Raw genomic sequence first — 25,333 nt, forward strand, 5'->3', positions numbered from 1 at the left:
GAAGCTGGAATTTCCAGAACTGCCCTCCAACGGTAGCATTTCCATGCAGCGTTCAAACCCTAATACTTGGAGTATAAATAGAGGCTGAAGATTGAAAGATGCGGTTGGAAGAATCTCTCACGCGCAAGCAAAATTCAAAAACCTTCTAAGCATTCTTTCATCTAAATTCATTGTGTTTACTATTAGCTTTTCAGAAGCAAATCCTTTGTAAACATTCTTTCTTAAACAGTTTGTTTAGTTACCTTTAGGAGATCAAGTTTGATCGGATCCTAGAGAAGACTAAGAGAGTGAATCTTAGTGTGAGCTAAGTCAGTGTAATTGTTAGTCACTTGTAGGTTTCAAGTGCAGTTGTAACATTTACCTGATTAGTGGATTGCCTTCATTCTAAGAAGGAAGAAATCACCTTAACGGGTGGACTGGATTAGCTTGAGGGATTTATCAAGTGAACCAGGATAAAAATCCTTGTGTGCTTTTCTATCTCTTATCTTAAGCACTTAGTTCTCGAAAGATGTGTTAAAATCTTTAAGGTGGAATTTTTATCTTGAAAACGTTATTCAAACCCCCCCTTTCTACCGTTTTTCATACCTTCAGCAATTTCTTTGTAAAAAATATTTCTTAAACAGTTGTTTAGTTACCTTTAGGAGATCAAGGTTGATCGGATCATAGAGAAGACTAAGAGAGTGAATCTTAGTGTGAGCTAAGTTAGTGTATTGTTAGTCACTTGTAGGTTTCAAGTGCAGTTGTAACAATTATCTGATTAGTGGATTGCCTTCATTCTAAGAAGGAAGAAATCACCTTCACGGGTCGACTGGACTAGCTTGAGTGATTCATTAAGTGAACCAGGATAAAATCCTTGTGTGCTTTTCTAATCTCTTATCTTAAGCACCTTACTTGTGTCTCGATAGATTTGATAAATTCTTAAGGTGGAACTTTTATTCTGAAAACGTTATTCAAACCCCCCTTTCTACCGTTTTTCATACCTTCATCCTACATTCTTGGCGCTGCTCTACCCTTTCCCTCTCCAGACGATCGAGTGTGTATTCTATGTTGCCGAGCTTGTTGCTCAGCTCATCCTTCTCCAGACTCTCTTCCATCGTCTCTAGTTTCTTCTCCACTGCTTCCTTTTCTTCCAGCAGATTCAGCTCCAGCTTGCATAGCTCTTGAATCTCCTCCACGAAGCAGAGGAACTCCTTCAGATTTTTCTCCAACTCTGGACTAAGATCATTTTCCAGCAGCGTTGTAGTTAGCTCATGTATGGTTTTCGAACCATCTGGATGCCTAACGTTCATGAACAAATCTTCATCAAAGGCCTTCTTTCTGAGCTTCACTAATGCAACCCTGTATGATGCCATTTTATAATTGGAATTAATCTTGTTGTGAAGCTTACTGTGTTCCTAATCGCTTTATATAAGCATCATTTTCTCTCTGGAAGTTATTGCTACTGCAGTTTCTCGAGGATAAGTCCTTGGTAACTGAAGCTTCTCTTTACTCCCGTGGCCGGTGGTAAACGTTCTACACATGCATTAACTCCTTTCTTTAATCCGCTAATCTCTTTTTCATCATTAATTAATTCTCCATCTTTTTGAACTTAGTCCTTCTTTACGGGGGAGAACCTTGTACTTCAAGACTAAGTTTTTCACACCCCAAGTTTTTTGGTTATGACAAAAAGGGGGAGTATAACCAAAACCAACGTGCGCCCGAGGGCACCAAAACCATCGCCCCTCAACCAGTCCCTGTGTCTGATCAATCAACTCAACAAGTTGAGGTGAGCTCACCTTGAGCCTCTCCCTCTCGTTCAATGGGTTGCAATGATGAGGACCAGGTTCCTGTCATTCTGCCGTCGCCTCTGCCCTCGCATTATCACTCTTTTCCCGCCCTCGAACACCTGGACGCCGAGGAAAAAGAGGGTCCCACAGTGGACCGCCAACTTACCCCTGTTGACTTTATGCTGACCGATCCCTTCTTTGAGAATTTGAAGAAGGTAGAAGATCCTAATCTTGGTGGCGTGGATCTGGAAGCCGTCTTGAGCCTTCTCCGCGCTGGCTGCCAGTTTGCTAAGTTCTCCAAAGATTCGACCACCGTCGCTGAGGTTGAAAAGCTTCACCAGAAAGCAGAGGTGTACCGCACCGCCGCGCTTGAAGCGTACGACGAGCGTGATAGGCTAGTAGCCCAGGTGGCGGACAAGGTGACCAAGCTGAACAATTTGGGCATCGAAATATGTGGACGCGAGTCTGACTTTTCCGACTGCGAGGCTAGAATTGAAGAATTGGAAGATGAGCTTGTCGACAAGAAAAAGGAATTGGATGCTCGGGCCCAGGCGATCGCTGCGGGTAGGGAAACCTGCGTCGCCAAGGATAAAGAGCTTGCGCTCCAGCGCGGCGGACTATCGTCGACGAGCGAGGCCCTTGCCACGACGAGAACCTAGATAGAGGCTAAAGACGAGCTATTGCGGAGGCGGAGACCCAGGCATCCTCTGATGTCACTCCCGAGGGTTTGGTTGGCCCAAATGACCCCCCGGGTTTTAACGCGGAGTACTTCAATTTTGCGTTTGTTTTCGAAATAAGTCTGAATTACGTTTAACGACTTGGAGGGTGTGTCGGGTTTAACTAGGACTTTTGCTCAGTTTTGAACCGGGACTTTGTTCACACGCTTTTCCCGTAAGATCAGGTGTGGCCTCGCCAATTTTGCTTGGCGAGGGCTTATGGTGGCTTGGGTCCCAATGACCATGTGGGTTGCCTAAGGCTTAGCCTAGTTAGAAATGCTCGCCCATATTTCGTGGAGTATTTTGCTCGTCCAGATTTCAGGGAGGCTTTTGGGATAAGAAGCTTATCCGCACATGTCGCCAACGGGTAGCAACGGTTGCGTCGGACTTTCCTGGGCAATCCCCAGACATCAAGGTCGTGTTGGGATCGCCACCTTCAGGGAATTTTTCCCACCGAGGAATCGTTACAATTTAGTTGTGAGTTAGGAGTATTGTTGAGAATATCCTTTTGTATTTGATTGTAAAAAGAGGTTTTTACATTTATTGATGGATGCCTCATTAGAAAAACTCCCGCGATGGAGAAAAAGAGTACATCTTTATTTTTTGTCTTAATTTTTGCTCCTTTCCGCCATGCCATTACTCCTACCTTCCCAGTAGTCGTCCCCTCTGATTAGAGTACCACGCCAAGCACCTCATCTTTCAGCCCCGACGTGCTCGCCACCCATTCCTCACTCCTGTGAGGTTGGTCGCCCCACTCGGCCACCCTGTGGCAGAATGGGTTCTTGCCTAGCTTGTTCCCTTGCTTGACGTACCGGGCCGCCTTTGTAGACCTCAAATTCGCGGCCCCCACTGGTTTCCCACACTTTAACTTCCTTTTTCCTTTGATCATGTGGCGACGCACCTGGCACAGTTCCTCCTCGGCCTTCGGCTCGCCCCGTGACTGATCAACTTTCCCCAATTTGCCTTGCTCGCCGGGCTTCGCTGTAGCTTCAACTGGATCGCACCCTATAGCGCTGCCCCCTCTCACCGCTTTCTTCCAGACACATTCCCAAAAGGGTTGGCTTTTTGAACTTGGGAAACCCCCAGAATACTGCGTCCTTTTGACTCCAATTGAAGAGGTCAAAATGGTCTTCTACCAACTTCTCCAAGCACCTTTCCTGATCAGCTATGAGCCTGGACTCAATCGCCAACACTCCCCTATTGAATTTATACATTTCCAGGTTCACAATCATATTTTCCCAGTGCTCCTCAACATGAGCATCGGTAAATTGTCCATCTTTCCATGTCCTGCCGTCTGGCCTTTCCTGATTTCGGTTCCTGCTAAGACTCCAATGCAGCCTACGTGCATTCTGGAAGTAGAAGACACAAGCTCAAAGGTTTGTCAGAAGCTCTATCGTGGTATGATAGGCGCTCTTCTTTATCTGACTGCATCCAGGCCAGACATTCTTTTCAGTGTTCACTTATGTGCTCGCTTCCAATCAGATCCTAAAGAAACTCACTTAACTGCTGTTAAGAAAATTCTCAAATATCTGAAAGGCTCTACTAACTTAGACTTGATGTATAAGAAGACATCAGAGTATAAGCTTTCAGGTTACTGTGATGCTGATTATGCTGGAGACAGAACTGCAAGAAAAAGTACTTCTGGAAATTGTCAATTTCTAGGAAGCAACTTAGTCTCATGGGCAAGCAAGAGGCAATCTACGATTGCTCTATCTACAGCAGAAGCAGAGTATATATCAGCTGCTATCTGTAGCACTCAGATACTCTGGATGAAACATCAGCTAGAAGATTATCAGATCTTTGAGAGCAATATTCCAATCTTTTGTGACAACACTGCTGCTATTTCTCTAAGTAAGAATCCTATCTTACATTCACGGGCCAAACACATCGAGGTAAAGTATCACTTTATTAGAGATTATGTTCAGAAGGGCGTACTTCTTCTGAAGTTTGTGTATACTGACCATCAATGGGCAGATATCTTTAAAAAGCCCTTAGCAGAGGATATATTTAAATTTATTCTGAAAAATCTGAATATGGACTTTTGTCCTATATGAAGATGGATCAGAACCTCTGACTATGATGCTTCTTTATTAGAAGTTGTCTAGCTCAGAAGGTTACTTAATCAGAGACTAGTACCCATTGGTATTACTTCTATGATAAGTCATCAAACGCGTGTCAGATTTATTCTGATACCTTGTTCCTTGTGCCTCTTGGGAATTTCTGTTGTAATGATACATACGACTTGATTCTCCACCACGTGTTATTAGTATTTAATGCTGCTTATTACAACTTTAATTTTCAACCGTTGATTTTTACCTTTACCTTTGATTTCTCAACAACTCAGCGGTTACTTTTCAAAATCACTATTTACCCATGATCTCACACACGTTCCCATCACTTCACTCATTCGCATTGATTTTCAAAATCTTGAAGATTTTCTCTCTCTCACTCTCTCCTCACAATCCTTCTTCACCCGAAACCTTCATTGGCTGAGAATGCAACTTGAAGAATTGCTTGCATATTCTGATTATGATAAGGATGAAGGCATGAAAAACGATAGAAAGAGGGGTTTGAATAGCGTTTTCAGAATAAAACTTCCCACTTAAGATTTTAACAAATCTTTCGAAACACAAGTAAAGTGCTTAAGATAAGAGATGAGAAAAGCACACAAGGATTTTATCCTGGTTCACTTGATGAATCACTCAAGCTACTCCAGTCCACCTGTGAAGGTGATTCCTTCCTTCTTAGAATGAAGGCAATTCACTAATCAGAGATTTGTTACAACTGTACTTGAAACCTACAAGTGACTAACAATACACTGACTTAGCTCACACTAAGATTCACTCTCTTAGTCTTCTCTAGGATCAGATCAACCTTGATCACCTAAAGGTAAAAATAAACAACTGCTTAAAAGATATAGTTTACAATGAGATTACTTCTGAAAAGCTTGTAGTAAACACAATGAATACGATGAAGAAAGATTGCTTAGAAGATTTGAATATTGCTTGCACGTATATGTTTCTTCCTCCAGCATGTTTCAGTCTTCAGGCTCTATATATACTCCAAGCATTAGGGTTTGAACATTGCATGGGAATGCTACCGTTGGAGGGCAGATCTGGGATTTCCAGCTTCTGTTGTGGCTGAGAATGTTAGGTTAGGTCGTCAGGATAGTACACTGCTTTTGTACTTTGGATAGTGACGTGACCTTTAACCTTGTTGACTTCTGATCAGAGGAATGCTTCGTGTTGGAACTTGTGAAGCTTGTTGATTAGAGTCAGAGGGAAGCATGGATCCTCTGCCTGTTGTAGCTTCTGATTCTGAACTCAGAGGAGAAGTACTTGGTCTTCAGAGCCTGTTTGCTTCTGGACTTCAGAGACTTCACTTTTCACCTTCTGGGTCTTCAGAGTCTTCTAAGCCATCAGAGCTTCTGAGCCATCAGAGTGTCTGGGTTATCAGAACGTCTGGATCTTCAGAACTTCAAGTGAGCTGAGTCCACATCAGAGCTTGACTAACTTCAGATTTTCTGAAGCTTTTCTACTGTTCATTTTGAACATAGAGATTGCGAAAGCGTTGCTAGGGCCACTCTTTAAGCAAAGTGCTTCTGATTAGTGTGAGATTATATCAAGGTCAGAGCCTGTCATGAAGACACTCAGAAAACACGTTAGAGTACCATAATTGTTCATACTAAAACGTTAACTTGTAATCATCAAAATATAGAGTTGTACTACATGATCAAAACTTGATCTTACAATCTCCCCCTTTTTGATGATGACAAAACCAAGTATTTTGATGAACAATTCTTAAACAATAAACTGAATTCACTCAAAGTAAAAGGAATAGAAATAGACTTATCCTGATGTGAATGGTTTATTTTGCTCTTTCTGAATCCAAGTCACAGCTTGATTCTGAGCTTAGCTCTCCCTGAATCTAAGACTTAATGAAAACATTAGTGATATCTAGATTCTGAGCTTAAATAATAGAAGAGTTCAGAGGGAAAATGTAAGACCCGGATTTTCGGAACAAGTTAATTTCCGACTCACGCGTGGAATCAGTGTAAGTGTGACAGGAGTTTGATATTTGAGAAAGATTAATGAAGAAGAAAGTTCAGGAATTGCTCGAGGAATGTGGCGTTGTTTCTTTCGGAGCTAGTGCGAGTCGTCTGCACACCTGCCTTATGGCGAGCATGTCCAGAATAGGCTAATTTCGCTTTTAAAGCAATGTTTAGGCGATATTTCGAATTCTTGGAAAATTTAAAGATTCTCTTTATTTTTCCTTCGACCAGCATTTTATTTCGGAACTCTGGACTGTACGCACGATAGTATTTACTTTTCGGATGTCCGCCGACGCTAATTTCTTTGCTTCGAAACCTTAGTTTTGAGCGAAGGATGAAGACTTTTTCTATTCGGGACTTCTAACGAAGATTCCGTCCGCGTTGCCAGACTTGTTTCGACATTTCCAATCTTTCTTCTGTTGGAAGTTTTGTCGTCTGAGCATCACAGCAAAAAGTAGTTTTTCGGGACAGACTAACTTACACCGCTTTTGGCGTTTTGGATATCGTTTTTCCTAAATCTTAGATATTTGTTTTGAGTTCTGGAATTCTGACGCCAGAATCTCTCTTAGAATTGCACGGTGATCGTGCTGCAAAAATCGGAATCGCGAAATTTTCATTTTCCCGCGATTTCGCCTGCCTATAAATAGCTCAAAAAGCAAAAATTCCTTCATTTTCTTCCTATTGTGGCTGAATTTCGTGGAGAGCAAGGGGGGAGGAGATTTTCGCGAAAACTTGACCAATCTTCGCGCAGTTCGTCCCTACTTCTAGGTATCGAGGTAACTAACACGATTCCTACCTCTGATTATTGTTTCTGTTGCGTTTCTAAAGTCGTTTCTGTGCTCACAGTTTTGAGCTTTTTCTAAAATGGTTCGATTTCTTCGATTTCTTGGTTGGGTTATGTTCCTTACGTTCCCCTGAGTCTAAAACCTCTGTCAGTAAACGCTGATTGTGATCCAGTTGTCCAGGATCTGAAAAACTGTTTCAAAACCCTTTTTGTCTCACATTTCGAAACTTTATTGTCGAAAAGACTTAATCTGACTTCGTGCCTTTAGGATTTCTTGTCACGGATGTCATGAGGATCATTGCTGTCAAATTTGTTTTCAGAACTGATAACTTTGAAGTTTTGAGCCTTTATTTTGGACCAAAATGCCCCTGGATAGTTGTATTTCGGCCCGATTGTCCGAAAATTGTTCCGACAGTTTCTTTGCCTTAGTTTTACCCTAAAACTACCTTGTGAATTGATTTGATCGAAGAAAAAGAGCCGAAGCCCTTTTCTCCTTATGGCCGTGGGCTATTTCCTAAGGGGGGGGGGAGTTTTTCGTTTTCGATTGCATGATAGGCGTCGATAAATTCGACTTATGCTTTATCTGATGTTGTTTATGATGATGATTTATTGTTATGATTGTTTTCATAACTTATGATATTGATGATGTGTTGAATTGAGCGTTTTGACGCAACTTCGGAGTGGAGGTTCATTGACCTGGTGATCTTTGACATTTCGGGTTGGATGAACAACCCTAGGCAAGTCCGAATGTGGGGTTTGAGACTTAGCATTTGTTGGGATTCGTTGGAATTCCTAGACTTTCCCCGGGAAATGTATTTTGGGTGGTTGATTTTTGGAAACTTAGAATGATAGAGCTTTCGAAAAATAAAGACTTGGGAAACTTAGACTTTGAGAAATAAACTCATAATTTGACTAATTTGAATTGAAATCATTTTTATTAACGTTTAAGCATAGGAGAACTGAAGGGGAAAAATATTTACGAAAGGCGGGGAAAAGTCGACCTTTGTTGTGGGTTTGGAGAGTTATCGGAATTGGGAAAGCCACTAAGGTGAGCTATGGTGATGATTGAAAGTCACCGAGTACGTTAGTACTCTTGGGGAGTGTTGTGGAGCCGTGTTGTATTGACCGACACCTAGTGATCTTGTTGTTTGGGCTGTGTTGTATTGACCGACACTAGACCCTCGTGTAATCTTGTTGGTGGAGTTGTGTTGTATTGACCGACAATAACTCTTGGGTTGTTTTGAGTTTGGGTCGGAGCAGTTTTTGACCATCGAGATTTGATGAGTCAGATGACTCAAGAAGTCATCAAGGGTGATCGCACTCCTTTCATAATTAATTATCTTTTGTCGCCGAATCGACATATACCTTCGGGTACAGTATATCTATATACCTTCGGGTACAGTATATACCTTCGGGTACAGTATATCTATATACCTTCGGGTACAGTATATACCTTCGGGTACAGTATATCTATATACCTTCGGGTACAGTATATACCTTCGGGTACAGTATATCTATATACCTTCGGGTACAATATATACCTTCGGGTACAGTATATCTATATACCTTCGGGTACAGTATATACCTTCGGGTACAGTATATCTATATACCTTCGGGTACAGTATATACCTTCGGGTACAGTATATCTATATACCTTCGGGTACAGTATATCTATATACCTTCGGGTACAGTATATACCTTCGTGTACAGCATGCCTTCGGGTAACTCGGGCATTCGTTGGAGGGAAAAGTCGACCCGCAGGGTTAGGACTGATCCGACTATGTCAAGTGTAAGGCCCGAGTTTTTAAGTTCATGCTAAGTGAATAAACTTCTTATTCACGATTAGGGTTGATGTAATGTGAAGGGAAACCTGAACGAAAGTTTATTAAATGAAATAAATTTATGAAGGAGGAAGTTCAGGAAAAGTCAAAGGATCGTATCGAAGTCGATAAAAGTTATAGCACGATCGTTATACGCTTAAACCTAGGTCAGAAACCCTAGTATATAGCTAATTTTCACTTTTAGGCACGCTGGCAGTTAATTCCAAAAATCTTCAGAGAAATGTTAGAACTTCTCTTTTTCCATATATCACAATCATTTCGAGGCGAAACTCTAGGATCTACGAACGTCCGATTCCAATCATCGGAAGTTTGCCGAAACCGAAACCCTGGTATTTCAAAACCCTAGAATTTCTCGACAATGAAGACTTTATCTATTCAGAGCTTCAAATGGATATTCTACACGCGTACACCCATTTCTCTTGATGATTTCAATCTTTCTTCAGAAGGAAGTTTTCCATTCCGACATTCGATGCAAAAAGCAACTTATCGGGTAAAATAGTTTTACACCGACTTTGCACCGACTTTGCATTAGTTGCCAAAAATACAAGGAGACCTCTTTATAGTTTTGGAATTCTTTTGCCAAAACCTATCTTACAATTCATGGAGAATGACGCCGGAAAAATCGGATTCGCGAAACTTTCATTTTCCCGCGAATTTCCACCTTCTATATATAGCAAATAAAGGAAGAAAAAACACAATTTTCCTCCATTTTCTCTCCTCTAAACCGCGGCCAAGAACAAGGAAGAAGGAAGAAGAGTTTTTCTTCATCGTTTGCTTGATCGTCGATCAATCAGTTGCTACTTCAAGGTTTCGAGGTATAGTCGCTAATCCTTACCTCCGATCGCTTTTTCCATAGCTTTTCTGTAGAGTTTTCTGAGCGGATAGTTTATGGGTTTTTGCAAAACTATCCTGAATCTTTCATTTCTGATTCTAAACCTCTTCTATGTATGCCCAAGATCACTTCTGCCGGATTAGATTTTCCGTTATGTCGCCGGAATTCCGTCGGAATCAATTTGAACCTAAAATACCCATTTTATGTAGTTTTTGAGTAAAGTTCCAATCTTTAGGCTGTAAACTATCGCCTTAGCTTAGTGCTAGTAGGATTAGTTGTCATGAACGTCGTTGGTGACGTCCCTGCAAAATTTTATTTTTGGGATTTCAGTTTTGAAAATCCTAAGTTAAAAATCATGACCAAAATACCCCTGCGACAGTTTTTGATCCGATAATTTTTCCGAGTTCAGAATACCCTTAGTTACGGCTTATGAAAGCATAGGAACCAAGTTTGATCGAAGAAAAATCGAACCCTACAATTACCTATAGTGGCCGAGAGCTATAAGGGGGGAGGAGGAAATTTTCCTTTTCCGAAAACTTGTCTTTTCGCGCTAGATTATCGTACCTTAGAGTATAGATTACTTCGAGTAACCTTAGTAAGTATCGATAGCTTAGTTTCCGATAGATTCTGATTGATTTTTTGTGGTTTTGTTCTAAAGGTGATTTTGAGGAATTTCCTGAGGATCAACACCTTGCTTGTGAAGAAGAGTTTGAAGTTTTTGCTGGAGAACCTTCAGGTGAGGGCTTCTCACTGAATCTCTAGTTAATGCTTAGGGTCGATATTTCGACATTGTTTACTGTTTATGCACTGAGATTGTGTGTGATTGAAAATGTTTTCTGAGGCTTCGGCTGACAATGTAGATGATTCATCTACTGAATGTTTTTGAAGATTGACTTACATGCTATGTGCTATGTGGGTAATCTAGGATGTGTGGTGCATGCTTTATATGCTAAGTGCTAAGTGTTTATGATGCGATTTATTGATATATGACATGTTGTTGATTGTGATGATTTAAATATGCTTTACACTGAAAATCTGAGATTCTGAATGGTGAGAATAGCGGGCAGGTCATGCCGATTTTATTTTGAGAGTTTTGAGAAAGTTTGATAGGACGAACGAGGTTCGAGCCTTGTATAGGGTTTATGGATCGAGACATTCTCTGGAGTCATTTGGGGATTCGAAGATCCCGAGAACTTATAGGAATTGCGATAAGACTAAAAAGGATATTATTTTGAAAAGAAAATTCATAAGACATTAAACAACCTCTAAATCTTTAAGTAAGGGTAATAATCTCGAAAGGAGGCTTTGGATGAAAATCATGGTTTGGAAAACGAGAAGTGTCGTCGGATCCAAGTGTTGAGTCTGTTGTTGTTGTGCTGTTGGAGCAGCGTTGGTTGTTGTGCTGTTGGAGCAGCGTTGGTTGTTGTGCTGTTGGAGCAGCGATATTGTTGGGCTATCCTGGGGATAAGTCCGGGGAACCGTTAGTTCCCGAGTATGTGATACTCTTGTGCTGTTGGAGCAGCGATGTGTGTTGTGAAGTGTGTCTTTTGTCGCAGAATCGACTTTACCTTAGGGTAAGCTTTTAGAGACTTTAACTTCCCTAGAACACGTGGCGACGTGTCGAGTGAGGACGGAGACGTTGTTTGACTAATCATTCTGCATACATGCAACATTAATGAGGTATTAACACAGGACGTACTCTGGACCTCGTCGGTTTCCAAAATGGTCATAAGACCCGGAATGCCGTGAAAGAGCGTTTGTAGACGTCTCTTGTAGCAGACCGAAATGGCAGACCTACGGGTTACGGCTGATCTGGCTACCTTGGTTTGGTGTAAGAGACACGCGGGCGGAAATGGTCCCACCGTTGCTGGTGCTAGGATTGATCCGTTGATGTCCATCCCAGAGGCACGCGAGCGGAAATGGTCCCACCGTTGCTGGTGCTAGGATTGACTCGTTGTTGTCCATACCTTTGCTTGGTGTAAGAGGCACGCGGGCAGAAATGGTCCCACCGTTGCTGGTGCTAGGATTGATCCGTTTTGATGCCCATCCGTTTCCGGATTGCATATTGGTTGACTGGGTTAACCTGCATACATATCACGCAACATGCATACTGACTTAGTTGATGAGTGTGGTTGCTATTTGATAAACTTACTTGGAACATGCTAAATGTTATTATTGTCATTATGATTTGGTGGAACATGCAACCCTAGGAATGATATCTCTAGTTATAAGCCTAAGTGGCTATATATTATTTGTACCTATTGGGTTTATTATCTACATAGTTCTTTAGAGTTGACCCTCGCGTCTTCTGTGTGTGTTTTGGCGGACAACGCCTTTTGTCAGATGAGTATTGCGGACTGGTTCACCATGGTTTACCCTTCGGGGGAAACTAGGTTGGGATGCTGGAACAGGAGCGCGTCGCGGTAGCGAGAGGATGACGGATGGTGTACATAGACTAGGTCGTTCTGGATTTCGAATTCGGACGACGATCATGCTAGCATGTAGGTTCTGGTGCTGGTGTGAGCTCCTCAAGATGGGATTAGTGTAGGAGTAGAGTCTTAGCTCTGAACATCATCTGTTTCTTTTGGGACAGGGTAGCTTCCCACCTATAGCTTTTGTGTGGTTTCTTAACAGGAATCACAGAGAGTTGGTTGGACTTAGGAGGTCTTGCTTCAGGCCGATGGGCCAGCTGATTTTCAGTTTTGAGGGATGGTGTTGCGGACACTTCACCTTTATTTTCAGTCTGTACATATTGCCTTCGGGCGCTACACTTTTCTTTCCGTCACTGGAGGTTTACTCGTGACGAGGTTAGTACTACAGCGGGGGCTGTTTATGTATTATATATTAGTTCTGATTTTGTTATTGTTGGGTTTTATTTAATTCAGTCTCGTCTTAGTTATTATCAGGAGGTTGAAAAAATATTCACGTTTTTCCGCATTAAGTTTACTTTTGGTTACTAAAGTGACGCCACCGAAATCGGGGTGTTACATCAAGGTTGTAAGTGACACCCGAGGGTTATGGTCGGCACAATGCTAGTGCTAGGACCGACTCGATTGTGCCCAGCCTATTTCTTCTGGAACCTTCTTAATTGACGTTGCATTGACATATCATGCACTCTAACTATATCTGTTGAGATATTGATGATTTGATGTTGATAAACATCGTTATGTGTTTTGATGATTGAATTGTATTAGGGAGTTGATACAATACATAACTTATATGTATATATACAACATATATATATACCCCCTTTATCGCATGTTGATTGTATATCTATTGTATTCTGTAAGTTGACCCTAGCACCTTGGCTTTGTTTGTATGTTTGTGTTTGGGCGGTCGGCCTGCTGCTAGGCGTCTGTCAGCCGGTTCGTGATGATTCGTTGTGCGGGAAAGACCCGGAGCGAAATGTCTATTACTGAAGCTTTCGACGAGGACCCGGACTTCATGGCTGATCGAGGGAGAGTCGATAATAGTAGTGTGGGATATGGGTGGTTAGAGTCTTTTGAGTTGGTTGTCACTGTCATAGCTCTGATTCGTCTTACTTTTGGGACCGGGTAGGTTCCCGATATATGGCTTTTTGTGTGGTTCTCTTGCTGAGGATCACAGAGAGTCTGTCGGACTATAGGGGTCTTGGGTTGAGGCCATTTTGAGGCCGACTTTCTCCTGGATAGTGGTATATTTGATGCTTTTGCGTACAGTTCTGGTTTGTATATATTCGCCTACGGGCACGCTACCTTGGAGTCACTGCGTGTGCGCGTGACGGGATAGTGCAGCAGAGGCTGTACCTTTGTATATGTTGTTTATCGGTTAGTTTAGTTGTTGGGCTTTGTCTTTATTTCTTTATTGCTTTTATTAAAAGGAAACAATCAAAAAAAAATTACCTGTTTTCCGCGTAAAGTTTACTTTTGGTTATTAAAGTGACACCTGGAATCGGGGTGTTACAGAAAACGCATGACATAGATGAAATGAATTAATCAGAGCGCATAAGTATTCAGAGTCATGAGCAGAGTAAGGTAGCAGAGTCAACCAATATCACTTCAGAAGAAGTGAAAATGTATTCCTTGTATTTGCCCAGTGACACATCTATGGTCATAAAGGTGGAACTCTTAAATTCTCCAAAAGAAAAAGAAATCACACTAACACAGCTTACACATCAAAAAACTGGGTTATACTCCCCCTTTTTGTCATAAACAAAAAGCTTGGGGTGTGAAAAACTTAGCTTGAAGTACAAAGTACTCCCCCTTAGAGAAGGTCTAAGTTTCGAAAAGATGGAGAAAGAAATAACGATATATAAAAAAAAAGAAATTAGCGAATTAATGAAATGAATTAATGCAAATGCAGAACGTTTACCACCGGCCAAGGGAGTAAAGGTAAGCTTCAGTTACCAATAACTTATCCTCGAGAAACTGCTTCAGCATTAACGTCTGGAGACTAAATTGAGCTTATAATTAGCGGTTAAAGCATAACAGTCTTCACATCCTAGATACAGAAGAACACAAATAGCAATGGCTTCCTACAAAGATTGTATCGAAGAGCTGAGGAGGAAGGCATTTAATGAGAGTTTGTTCTTTATCATGCGCCATCCGGACGAGCCAACCGTATATGATCTGACCAACCGGCTATTGGGAATGGATCTGAGTCCAGAAATGGACACAATCCTCAGAGGCTTCCTTGCCTTTGTAGAGGAGCTACAGGACCTCTTCCAGCGGGAGCTGGACAACAAGGTGAGGAGACAGGAAGTGGGGGATGCACTGAAGTCCATGGCAGAGGGTCCTGAGAAGCAGGAGCTTCGTCTGACCTTGAGTCGTCTGGAATATGAACAGCATCGTCTGGAGCTAGAGAAAGTAGCGATGCGTAGAGAATGTAGGAACTTGAGGAGAAATCCGCCTTTTTAATTGTAACGATGCAAATGTTTGATATTTCCATTAATAAAAAAACGTTTGTTTGGTGGTTAGTTTTAAAACATTTTATGATGAACAACTAATATGCAGCACATAATGGGAAATGTAATAGAAAAACATAACATAAAAAGCACAGTGAAGAAAACATAGTTTAAAAAGATAGAAAATAAAAACAAAGAAATAAAAACATATAAGAAGAGAGAGTTCCTAAAATCTAAGGATTGGGTGTTCTCCGTAGAAGCTCTGTGCACATCTGTTTTAGCTCTTGAAGAATGGCATCATGAGAGTCAAGGCGTTGTTCAATGAGATCAATCCTAGAATCTGACTGAGGTGAAACAGATGTTGTAGCTTGATCAGCGTGAGAAGCTTGACCTGTTGCAGAAGCAACTGGAATAATGCTAAAAGCTTGATTTCTGAGAGCCTCAGCTTCAGCTTGAAGTTGAGCAGCTTGTTCCAGAGATTGCAACCTTGCAGCTTCACGTTGCTCTTCTTCAATCCGTGCAGCTTCTTCTTCTTGTTCTTTCTTCTTTCGTGCTTCTTCAACAGCAGAATAGAGAAGTTCCCTTATCTGTTGTTTAGCCAGAAGTTCTCTTCATCTGAGACGTTGAGTAGCAGCTTCAACACATTTTTCCTTCTCAGAGTTGAGAAACCCCATCATCAGAGGAACTTGGTCAACCATCCAAGAACACAGACGTTCCCATTCTTCAACAACAAGGTCTGGACTTGCACTTAGGTCAGTGCGACCATGCACATTGTTGATCCTTAATCATGCTTCATGATTAAATGCATTGATGCAGTCAAGGAGGGTGGTTGGTCCAGAGTAAGTGTAGGGAATAAGGGAAAGGTTTGGTTCAGGCGATGAGGAGTGGTTGCTGCTGGAAACTTCAGAGGGAGAACCAATCTGCAGAGTCTGATGTGCAGAGTTATTGGTCTCAGGGTTCGGTTGAAGAGTTTCAGTCTCAGGATTCTGTGTGTGATCTGGTGAATGGTTGGAGACTGACTCAGCATTCTCTTGAAGAGGAGAAAGAGGATGAAGAGGAGGAGGAGGAGGTATTGAGGCAATAGGAATTGCTTGGATGGGGAAATCAGGAGGAACCAGAGGTTCTGGCCTAGGTCCAGGGTAGCGGCGAGGACTAGGAACATTGATGAAATGTTCAGGGATTTCAGAGAGCGTTTCTCTAGCAATTTGAAAGCATTTCCTTGTGGCTTCTGACTTGTTGGGTGGAGAAGAAAATGAAACATTTGTGGTAAAGGAAACAAATGGAATAGGAGAGAGGTTGTCACGATCAGATGGATGACGTGATTGTGGATTAGTAGTGGTTTTATCAGAGTCTAGAGGTTTAGAGGCTTGTGGTTCAGAGGTTTGTAGTTCAGAGGTTTGTGGTGCGGAGGTTTGTTGTTCAGAGGCTTGTGGTTCAGAGGTTTCTGAATGGTATGGAAGAATTATAGGTGAAGTGGAGGCAGAGGGTTTGTTGGCTTGAAGCATTTTCCAGAGGGGTTCTTCCTCAATGGTAGGTTGAAAGAAGGAGTCTCTAGGGGGTGAAGGGTGAGAGGTTTGTTGATGAATTGGTGTTGGTTCAGGATTGGTTGCATCAAGGGTTGCATCAAGCAAATTTAAATCATCATCAGAAAAGACAACAAACTTACTTGAAGCTCTTGCTGCAGATCTTGTGATTCTGATGGAGGGTGCAGGTATAGCTTGTTCCTGAGTAGTTTCCATGATAACTACTTGAGGTGCAATCCTGACCTTCTTAGCCTTCTTCTTAGGCGATGGAGCATCATCATCATCATTGTCATCACCATCAGAGGGATCCTTCTCCTCAGATGCTTCAACTTGCTTCCTCTTGGTCTTCTTCTTCCTTGGAGACTCAAAGTCCGGAGGCTCTGGGAGATTTCTGAAGAATTTGTTCACATCAATCTCAAAGCCTCACTACTTCAGATCCTCAAGATAGTATCTAATTGCCTCTGGATCATCAGCCTTGGACCAGAGAGGATAGTCCTTTAGAGGAATCCTTTTCCTTTGCCTTGCTACAACAGTGCTGGATTCAGCTTTGGTTTCGATCATGCCCATTCTTTTCAAGGATGTGGCATTGAAAGTATCTCCAGCCAATGTTGTCAAGTCTTCAGAGCATCCCAACTTACGCAGGGCATTCACCAATTTGCTTTCCACAAAGAAGTCAGAAAGCAAACTACCAAAAGGTATGTATTTTATGGCAGATTATGATGATCCTTTTTCCCAGAATGAAGGATACCACTTGGCGCTGATTGCAATCTGCGTGTTTCCAGAATTCCTTCACAAGCTTATCATACACAGGACCACTTATCCTTTGAAAATACCCTTCCCAGCCCTGTGCTTGAATCTCGGGATGCAGGTCAAACCCACTTGCAGCAATGACATCAAAATCAAATTTCCATTTAGCAAGAACCTGGAGTTCTTCAGGAGCAAAGCAGCAGGTAACCACACATTGTCTCTGAGAAAGTGGGACAACATCTTCAGCATCTTGCACTTTATGTTGGGCACTCTCAGTCGAACGAGGACGCAGAACAGGACCCACTTGCCCTGTTGGAAGACCCACAACCAAATTGGGAAAAACTCTTCCATCGGCGGAATCAGACTTGTCACCGGAGTCAACTCTTTCTTGATTCACCATTGTTGAGGATGAAGGTTTAAGTAGAAGAGAAGAGGTTGAAAGCGAGAGAGAATTGAAGAAGATAAGGGTTTTGCAAAAGCAGGAGAGAGAAGGTAAAACCGAAAGTGATGGGAAACGTGTGTGCGTAGTGGTTTTAGAAGGTAACCGTTGTTGATTAAAAAGCAAAGTAAAATCAACGGTTAAAAATTAAAGACATCATTACAAACAGTTAATACATATATCACACGGTGGAGAGAAGCACATCTACACTCATTACAACAGATTGTCAGCACGGGCACAAGGAACGATGTATCATAGCAACTGACACACGTGTACTATCTCAGCTTCAGAGTAAGCACCAATGGGTACTTAACCTCTGATAGAGTTACCTTCTAAACTAGACATCTTCAGATAGAGAAGCATCGTAGCCAGAGGTTCTGATCCATCTTCATGCTGGACAAAAGTCCATATTCAGATTTTTCAGAATGAAATTAAATCTATCTTCTACTAAGGGCTTTGTAAAGATATATGCCCATTGATGGACAGTATCAACAAACTTCAGAAGAAGTACGCCCTTCTGAACATAATCTCTAACAAAATGATACTTTACCTCAATGTGTTTTGCCCTTGAGTGTAAGATAGGATTCTTACTCAGTGAAATTGCAGTAGTGTGATCACAATAGATTGGGATGTTGCTCTCAAGGATTTGATAATCCTCTAGCTGATGTTTCATCCAAAGCATCTGAGTGCTGCAAATGGCTGCTGAGATATATTCTGCCTCTGCAGTGGATAGTGCAATGGTTGATTGCCTCTTGCTTGCCCATGAGACTAAGTTACTTCCTAGAAATTGACAATTTCCAGAAGTGCTTTTTCTCTCAGTTCTATCTCCAGCATAATCAGCATCACAGTAATCTGAAAACTTATACTCTGATGTTTTCTTATACATCAAGCCAAGGTTAGTAGTACCTTTCATATATCTCAGGATCCTCTTAACAGTAGTTAAGTGGGTTTCCCTCAGATCTGATTGGAAACGAGCGCATAGATGAACACTAAACAGAATATCTGGCCTAGATGCAGTTAAGTATAGAAGTGATCCTATCATACAACGATAGAGCTTCTGACAAACTTTACCACTTGCATCATCTTTCTCCATGATGCATGTGGGATACATTGGAGTCTTAGCAATTGTAGATTCTGTCATGTTGAACTTCTTCAGAAGTTCTTTAGTGTACTTGCTCTGATGGTTGTACGTTCCTTCTGGTGTCTGATCAACTTGTATACTCAGAAAGTACTTGAGTTCTCCCATCATACTCATTTCAAATTCAGCCTGCATCATCTCAGAAAACTCTTTGCATAGAGATGGATTAGCAGATCCAAATATAATATCATCAACATAAATTTGCACAATTAAGATATCATCTTTGTAAGTTTTGCAAAAGAGAGTTGTATCTACTTTACCCCTTACAAACTTATTTTCCAGAAGGAATGAGCTGAGTCTCTCACACCATGCTCTGGGAGCTTGCTTTAGACCATAGAGGGATTTCTTCAATTTGAAAACATGGTCAGCGTTCTTCTCATCTTCAAAACCTGGAGGTTGATGAACATAGACTTCCTCTAAGATGTAACCATTTAGGAAGGCACTCTTAACATCCATCTGATGAAGAATTATGTTGTGATTCACTGAGAATGAGATCAGTAGTCTAATAGCTTCTAGTCTTGCTACCGGAGCAAACGTTTCAGTATAGTCTATTCCTTCTTGCTGACTGTAGCCTTGAGCAACTAGCCTTGCCTTGTTTCTGACTACATCTCCTTTCTCATTCAGCTTGTTTCTGAAAACACATTTGGTTCCAATTACATGAACGCTTTGAGGTTTCTTCACTAGGCTCCAAACATCATTTTTGAAAAACTGATTTAGTTCTTCTTCCATAGCCAGAATCAAGTCCTTGTCTTGAAGAGCTTCATCAATTGACTTAGGTTCAATTAAGGACACCAATCCTTTGAGACTGAGCAGAGTCTCTTCAGAGGGTCTGAAGGCTGATCTGGTTCTGACCGGTTCATCTTTGTTACCCAGAATCAATTCCTTAGGATGGGACGCAGTGATTCTGCTCTTCTTCTGAGGTTGTGAATCAGAGGGACCAGCTTCTTCTGGTTCATCTTCCTCTGGCTCGGCTTCCTCTGGAGCTTTGCCTTTATCAGAAACATTTATACTCAAATCTGCAAACTTTTCAACTAGCTTTGACTGATCAGATTCAAGCTTATCGTCAAATCTAACATGAATAGATTCTTCAATAGTTTTAGCATCAGTATTATAAAATCTGAAACCTTTGGATCGATCAGAGTAACCAAGTAATAGACATTTAGAAGATTTAGCATCAAATTTATGCAATCTGTCCTTAGTGTTTAGAACATAGCAAACACAACCAAAAGGATGAAAATAAGAAATGTTGGGTTTTATATTCTTCCACAATTCATAAGGAGTCTTATTCAGAATTGGTCTCACAGAGATTCTGTTCTGAATGTAACATGTTGTGTTTACTGCCTCTGCCCAAAAGTGCTTTGCCATGCCAGTTTCTTGGAGCATGGTTCTAGCCATCTCCTGAAGAGTTCTGTTATTCCTCTCAACAACCCCATTTTGTTGAGGAGTTCTGGGACAAGAGAAATCATGTGCAATTCCATAGGAATCAAACAGACTCTCAAACTTGTCATTCTCAAACTCTCCACTATGATCACTTCTGACACGCACAATCCTACAAGCCTTCTCGTTTTGCACTTGGGCAATGAAGGTAGAGAACACAGAGTGAGACTCATCCTTGCGGGATAGAAATTTTACCCATGTCCAGCGGCTATAGTCGTCAACAATGACCATCCCATATCTTTTGCCACCTAGAGACTCAATTTTCACTGGTCCAAACAGGTCGATATGCAGAAGTTCCAACGGCCTTGACGTTGAGACAACATTCTTTGCCTTGAAAGGGACTTTTGTGAATTTGCCTTTCTGACATGCTTCACAAAGAGCATCTGAAGAGAACTTCAGAGCGGGTAAGCCCCTGACAAGGTTGAGCTTACTCAGCTGAGAAATCTTTCTCATACTAGCATGCCCTAACCGTCTATGCCATACCCATTGCTCCTCATTAACAGAAAGAAGGCACTTCACATTCTGAGATTCCAACTCAGATAATTTGATCTTATAAATGTTGTTCTTCCTCTTGCTGTTAAACAGAATAGAGCCATCGATCTGACTTACAGCCCTGCAAGATTTTTGATTGAAAATAACATCATAACCCTTGTCAGCTAATTGACTTATAGACAATAAGTTATGAGTTAAGTCATCTACCAATAAAACATTATCAATGCATGGACTACTATCAACACAAATAGTACCAGTACCAACAATTTTACCCTTCTCATTGCCACCAAAGCCAACTTTGCCTTCAGGCTTAAGTTTTAGCTCTTAGAATATACGCCTTTTTCCCGTCATGTGACGCGAGCATCCACTGTCCAGATACCATGATTGGTGTTTCAGTGGAGCGATCAAGGATATCTGCAACATAGATAATCTTATCCTTAGGTACCCACTTTCTGGGTCCTCTCTTGTTAGTTACCTCAGAGGTTCTGATCACTTGGGTTTCTCAACATGATAGTGTAAAGGAATTTTAGCATGATATTTAGACATGCAGAAGGTTCCCTTTTTGAGAGGGGGGTCAGCAACTTTAACAGGTAATGATTCAGGTAATATAGTACCAGTGGGTATAAAATGTTCATACAAGGATTTAGCCTTAGGCATTCTACTGGGTCTAGAATAGCCAATGCCATACATTCCATTTCTGCTTACGCCATAGATCATTGAAGCCATCAAGCTTCTGTCTACGCTTTTAGCTAGGAATCTTTGAAAGGATTTTTCATATTTAGATTCATTCTTACTATCAGAGGCATCACAAGCAAACTCTTCTTCTAACTTAGCAATCTGGTTCTAAAGTACAGAGTTGGAATTTACTAAGGCATGATTATTATTTTTTATTTCAGAAATAATTTTCTCATGTTCAGCAGAGGTCTTAGAAGCAGCAGAGAAATCCTTTTTCAACTTTTTATGCTTGGTCAATAAAGAGTTATACTTATCCATAATATCAGACAAAGCATGTTTTAGTTCAGAGGTTGAGAAAGAAGCGAATACCTCATTTTCATCATCTGAGTTAAGATCTTCCTCTGATGCTGATTCAGAGTTAGTTGCATCTTTTGACTATGCTTCTTTGTCTTTGACAATAGCCATGAGTCCTTGAACTTCACCATCAGAGTCAACATCTTCTGACTCTGATTCATCAAAAGTCACCATCAAACTTTTCTTAGTTTTGAAGTGCTTCTTTGGTTTCTTGTCCTTTTTCAGCTTTGGACAATCACTCTTGTAGTGCCCTGATTCTTTGCATTCAAAACAAGTGACTTCCTTGACTGAGGACTTCTTCTGGCCAGATGAGGATTCAAACTTTCCTTTGGCCTTTCCAAAGCCTCTGTACTTGCTCTGCCTATGCTTCCAGATGCGGTTGAGCCTTTTGGAGATCAAAGTTAGCTCATCTTAATCAGAATCTTCTGATTCTTCTTCAGATTCTTGTGCTTCAGCTTGGAGAGCTTTCGACTTCTCAGATTTAGACTTCTCAGATTTGTATTTCAAAGCTACAGATTTCTTCCTCAGATCCTGCATTTCTGAGCGCTTCAGTTCATGACATTTCAGAATGCTGATGAGTTCTTCTAAACTCATATGATCAACATCTTTTGTAAGCTCTATTAAAGTCACTAAAGGCATCCAGCTTTCAGGAAGGCTTCTAATAACCCTTATGACATGATCTTTTGTAGTGTAGCTTTTGTTGAGAGGTCTTATTCCAGCTACAAGCAACTGAAATCTGGAAAACATATCCTCAATGGACTCGTTAGGTTCCATGATGAAGGATTCATACTTCTGGATCAAGGACAACACCTTTGATTCTTTCACCTTCTTGTTTCCTTCATGGGACATTTTCAAGGATTCAAAGATACCCTTGGCAAACTCACGATCTGTAATCTTCTGGTACTCTTCATAGGAAATAACACTAAGAAGAATAGCTCTAGCTTTGTGGTGCTGTGAGTAAAGCTTCTTTTGCTCAGCAGTCATCTCTGATCTGGAGATCTTCTTGCCATCAGCATCAACTGGACGCTCATAGCCATCCACAATGATATCCCAGAGATCTGCGTCAAAGCCCAGAAAGAAACTTTCTATTCTGTCTTTCCAATATTCGAACCTTTGACCATCGAACATAGGAGGCTTTGCATTGTAACCATTTTTTTGCGTTTCACTAGTGATAGCCATTTATTTTTCACACCGGCCCGGCTCTGATACCAATTGAAGGTATGAAAAACGATAGAAAGGGGGGTTTGAATAGCGTTTTCAGAATAAAACTTCCCACTTAAAATTTTAACAAATCTTTCGAAACACAAGTAAAGTGCTTAAGATAAGAGATGAGAAAAGCACACAAAGATTTTATCCTGGTTCACTTGATGAATCACTCAAGCTAGTCTAGTCCACCCGTGAAGGTGATTTCTTCCTTCATAGAATGAAGGCAATTCACTAATCAGAGATTTGTTACAACTGCACTTGAAACCTACAAGTGACTAACAATACACTGATTTAGCTCACACTAAGATTCACTCTCTTAGTCTTCTCTAGGATCCGATCAACCTTGATCTCCTAAAGGTAAAAATAATCAACTGTTTAAAAGATATTGTTTACAATGAGATTGCTTCAAAAAAGCATGTAGTAAACACGATGAAGAAAGATTGCTTAGAAGATTTGAATATTGCTTGCGCGTATATGTTTCTTCCTCCAGCATCTTTCAGTCTTCAGCCTCTATATATACTCCAAGGATTAGGGTTTGAACATTGCATGGGAATCCTACCGTTGGAGGGCAGATCTGGGATTTCCAGCTTCTGCTGTGGTTGAGAATGTTAGGTTAGGTCGTCAGGATAGTACACTGCTTTTGTACTTTGTATAGTGACGTGACCTTTAACCTTGTTGACTTTTGATCAGAGGAATGCTTCGTGTTGGAACTTGTGAAGCTTGTTGATCAGAGTCAGAGGGAAGCATGGATCCTCTGACCGTTGTAGCTTCTTATTCTGAACTCAGAGGAAAAGTACTTAGTCTTCAGAGCCTGTTTGCTTCTGGACTTCAGAGACTTCACTTTTCAGCTTCTGGATCTTTAGAGTCTTCTAAACTATCAGAGCTTCTGAGCCATCAGAGTGTCTGGGTTATCAGAACGTCTGGATCTTCAGAACTTCAAGTGAGTTGAGTCCACATCAGAGCTTGACTAACTTCAGATCTTCTGAAGCTTTTCTACTGTTCATTTTGAACATAGAGATTACGAAAGCGTTGCTAGGGTCACTCTTTAAGCAAAGTGCTTCTGATTAGTGTGAGATTATATCAAGGTCAGAGCCTGTCATGAACACACTCAGAAAACACGTTAGAGTACCATAATTGTTCATACTAAAACGTTAATGTAACACCCCGATTTCGGTGGCGTCACTTTAGTAACCAAAATAAACTTAATGCGGAAAAACGTGAATATTTTTTTTTTGATAATAACTAAGACAAGACTGAATTAAATAAAACCCAACAGTAACAATAATCAGAACTAATATACAATATATAAACAGCCCCCGCTGTAGTAGTAACCTCGTCACGAGTAAACCTCCAGTGACGGAAAGAAAAGTGTAACGCCCGAAGGCAAAAGGTACAATCCACGAGAAAGGTCAAGTGTCCGCAACACCATCCCTCAAAACTGAGAATAAGCTGGCCCATCGGCCTGAAGCAAGACCTCCTAAGTCCAACCAACTCTCTGTGATTCTCGTAAAGAACCACACAAAAGCTATAGGTGGGAAACTACCCTGTCCCCAAGAAAACAAATGATGTTCAGAGCTAAGACTCTACTCCTACACTAATCCCATCTCGAGGAGCTCACACCAGCACTAAAACCTACATGCTAGCATGATCGTCGCCCGAATCTGAATCCGGAACGACCTAGTCTATGTACACCATCCGTCCTCCTCTCGCTACCGCGATACGCTCCAGTTCCCGCATCTCAACCCTAGTTCCTCCCGAAGGATGAACCATCATGAATCAGCCCGCCAAAGACATCTGACAAAGGGCGTTTGTTCGCCAAAGCACACACAGAAGACGCGAGGGTCAACTCCAAAGAATTATGTAAATAATAGCACCAATAGATATAAATAAGATAATAGCCACTTAGGCTTATAACTAGGGATAACATCCTAGGGTTGCATATTTCTCAATGAACATAAACGACAGTAAATCACAGTTAACATGCCTCAAATAGAATTAACAAGTACCAAACACACTCATCAACTATGTCAGTATGCATGTTGCATGAAATGATATGCAGGTTAACCCAGTCAACCAATATGCAATCCGGAACGGGATGGACATCAAACGGATCAGCCCTAACACCAGCCACGGTGGAACCATTTCGGCCCGCGTGCCTCTTACACCACACAAAGGTAGCCAGATCAGCAGTAAACCCGTAGGTCTGCCATTTCGGTCTGCTACAAGAGACGTCTATAAACGCTCTTACACGGCATTCCGGGTCTTATGACCATTTTGGAAACCGACGAGGTCCAGAGTACGTCCTGTGTTAATACCTCATTAATGTTGCATGTATGCAAAATGATTAGTCAAACAACGTCTCCGTCCTCACTCGACACGTCGCCACGTGTTCTAGGGAAGTTAAAGTCTCTAAAAGCTTACCCTAAGGTAAAGTCGATTCTGCGACCAAA

General features: G+C 41.4%; 1 protein-coding gene across 1 annotated transcript; it reads right to left on the reverse strand.

Annotated features, from left to right (window-relative positions):
• Positions 1–15,657: 15,657 nt before the first annotated feature.
• Positions 15,658–16,377, reverse strand: LOC130725259 (proline-rich receptor-like protein kinase PERK10). The gene has a single exon (XM_057576506.1). The coding sequence runs from the start codon at positions 16,375–16,377 to the stop codon at positions 15,658–15,660; it is 720 nt and encodes a 239-aa protein (XP_057432489.1).
• Positions 16,378–25,333: the final 8,956 nt, after the last annotated feature.

The sequence above is a fragment of the Lotus japonicus genome, chromosome 6 (assembly GCF_012489685.1).
Source record: "Lotus japonicus ecotype B-129 chromosome 6, LjGifu_v1.2".
NCBI lineage: Eukaryota > Viridiplantae > Streptophyta > Magnoliopsida > Fabales > Fabaceae > Lotus > Lotus japonicus.

Bases quoted from the DNA above. Each gene is read 5' to 3' on its own strand.
- LOC130725259 (XM_057576506.1), bottom strand. From the start codon at position 16,377: ATGCTTCAAGCCAACAAACCCTCTGCCTCCACTTCACCTATAATTCTT.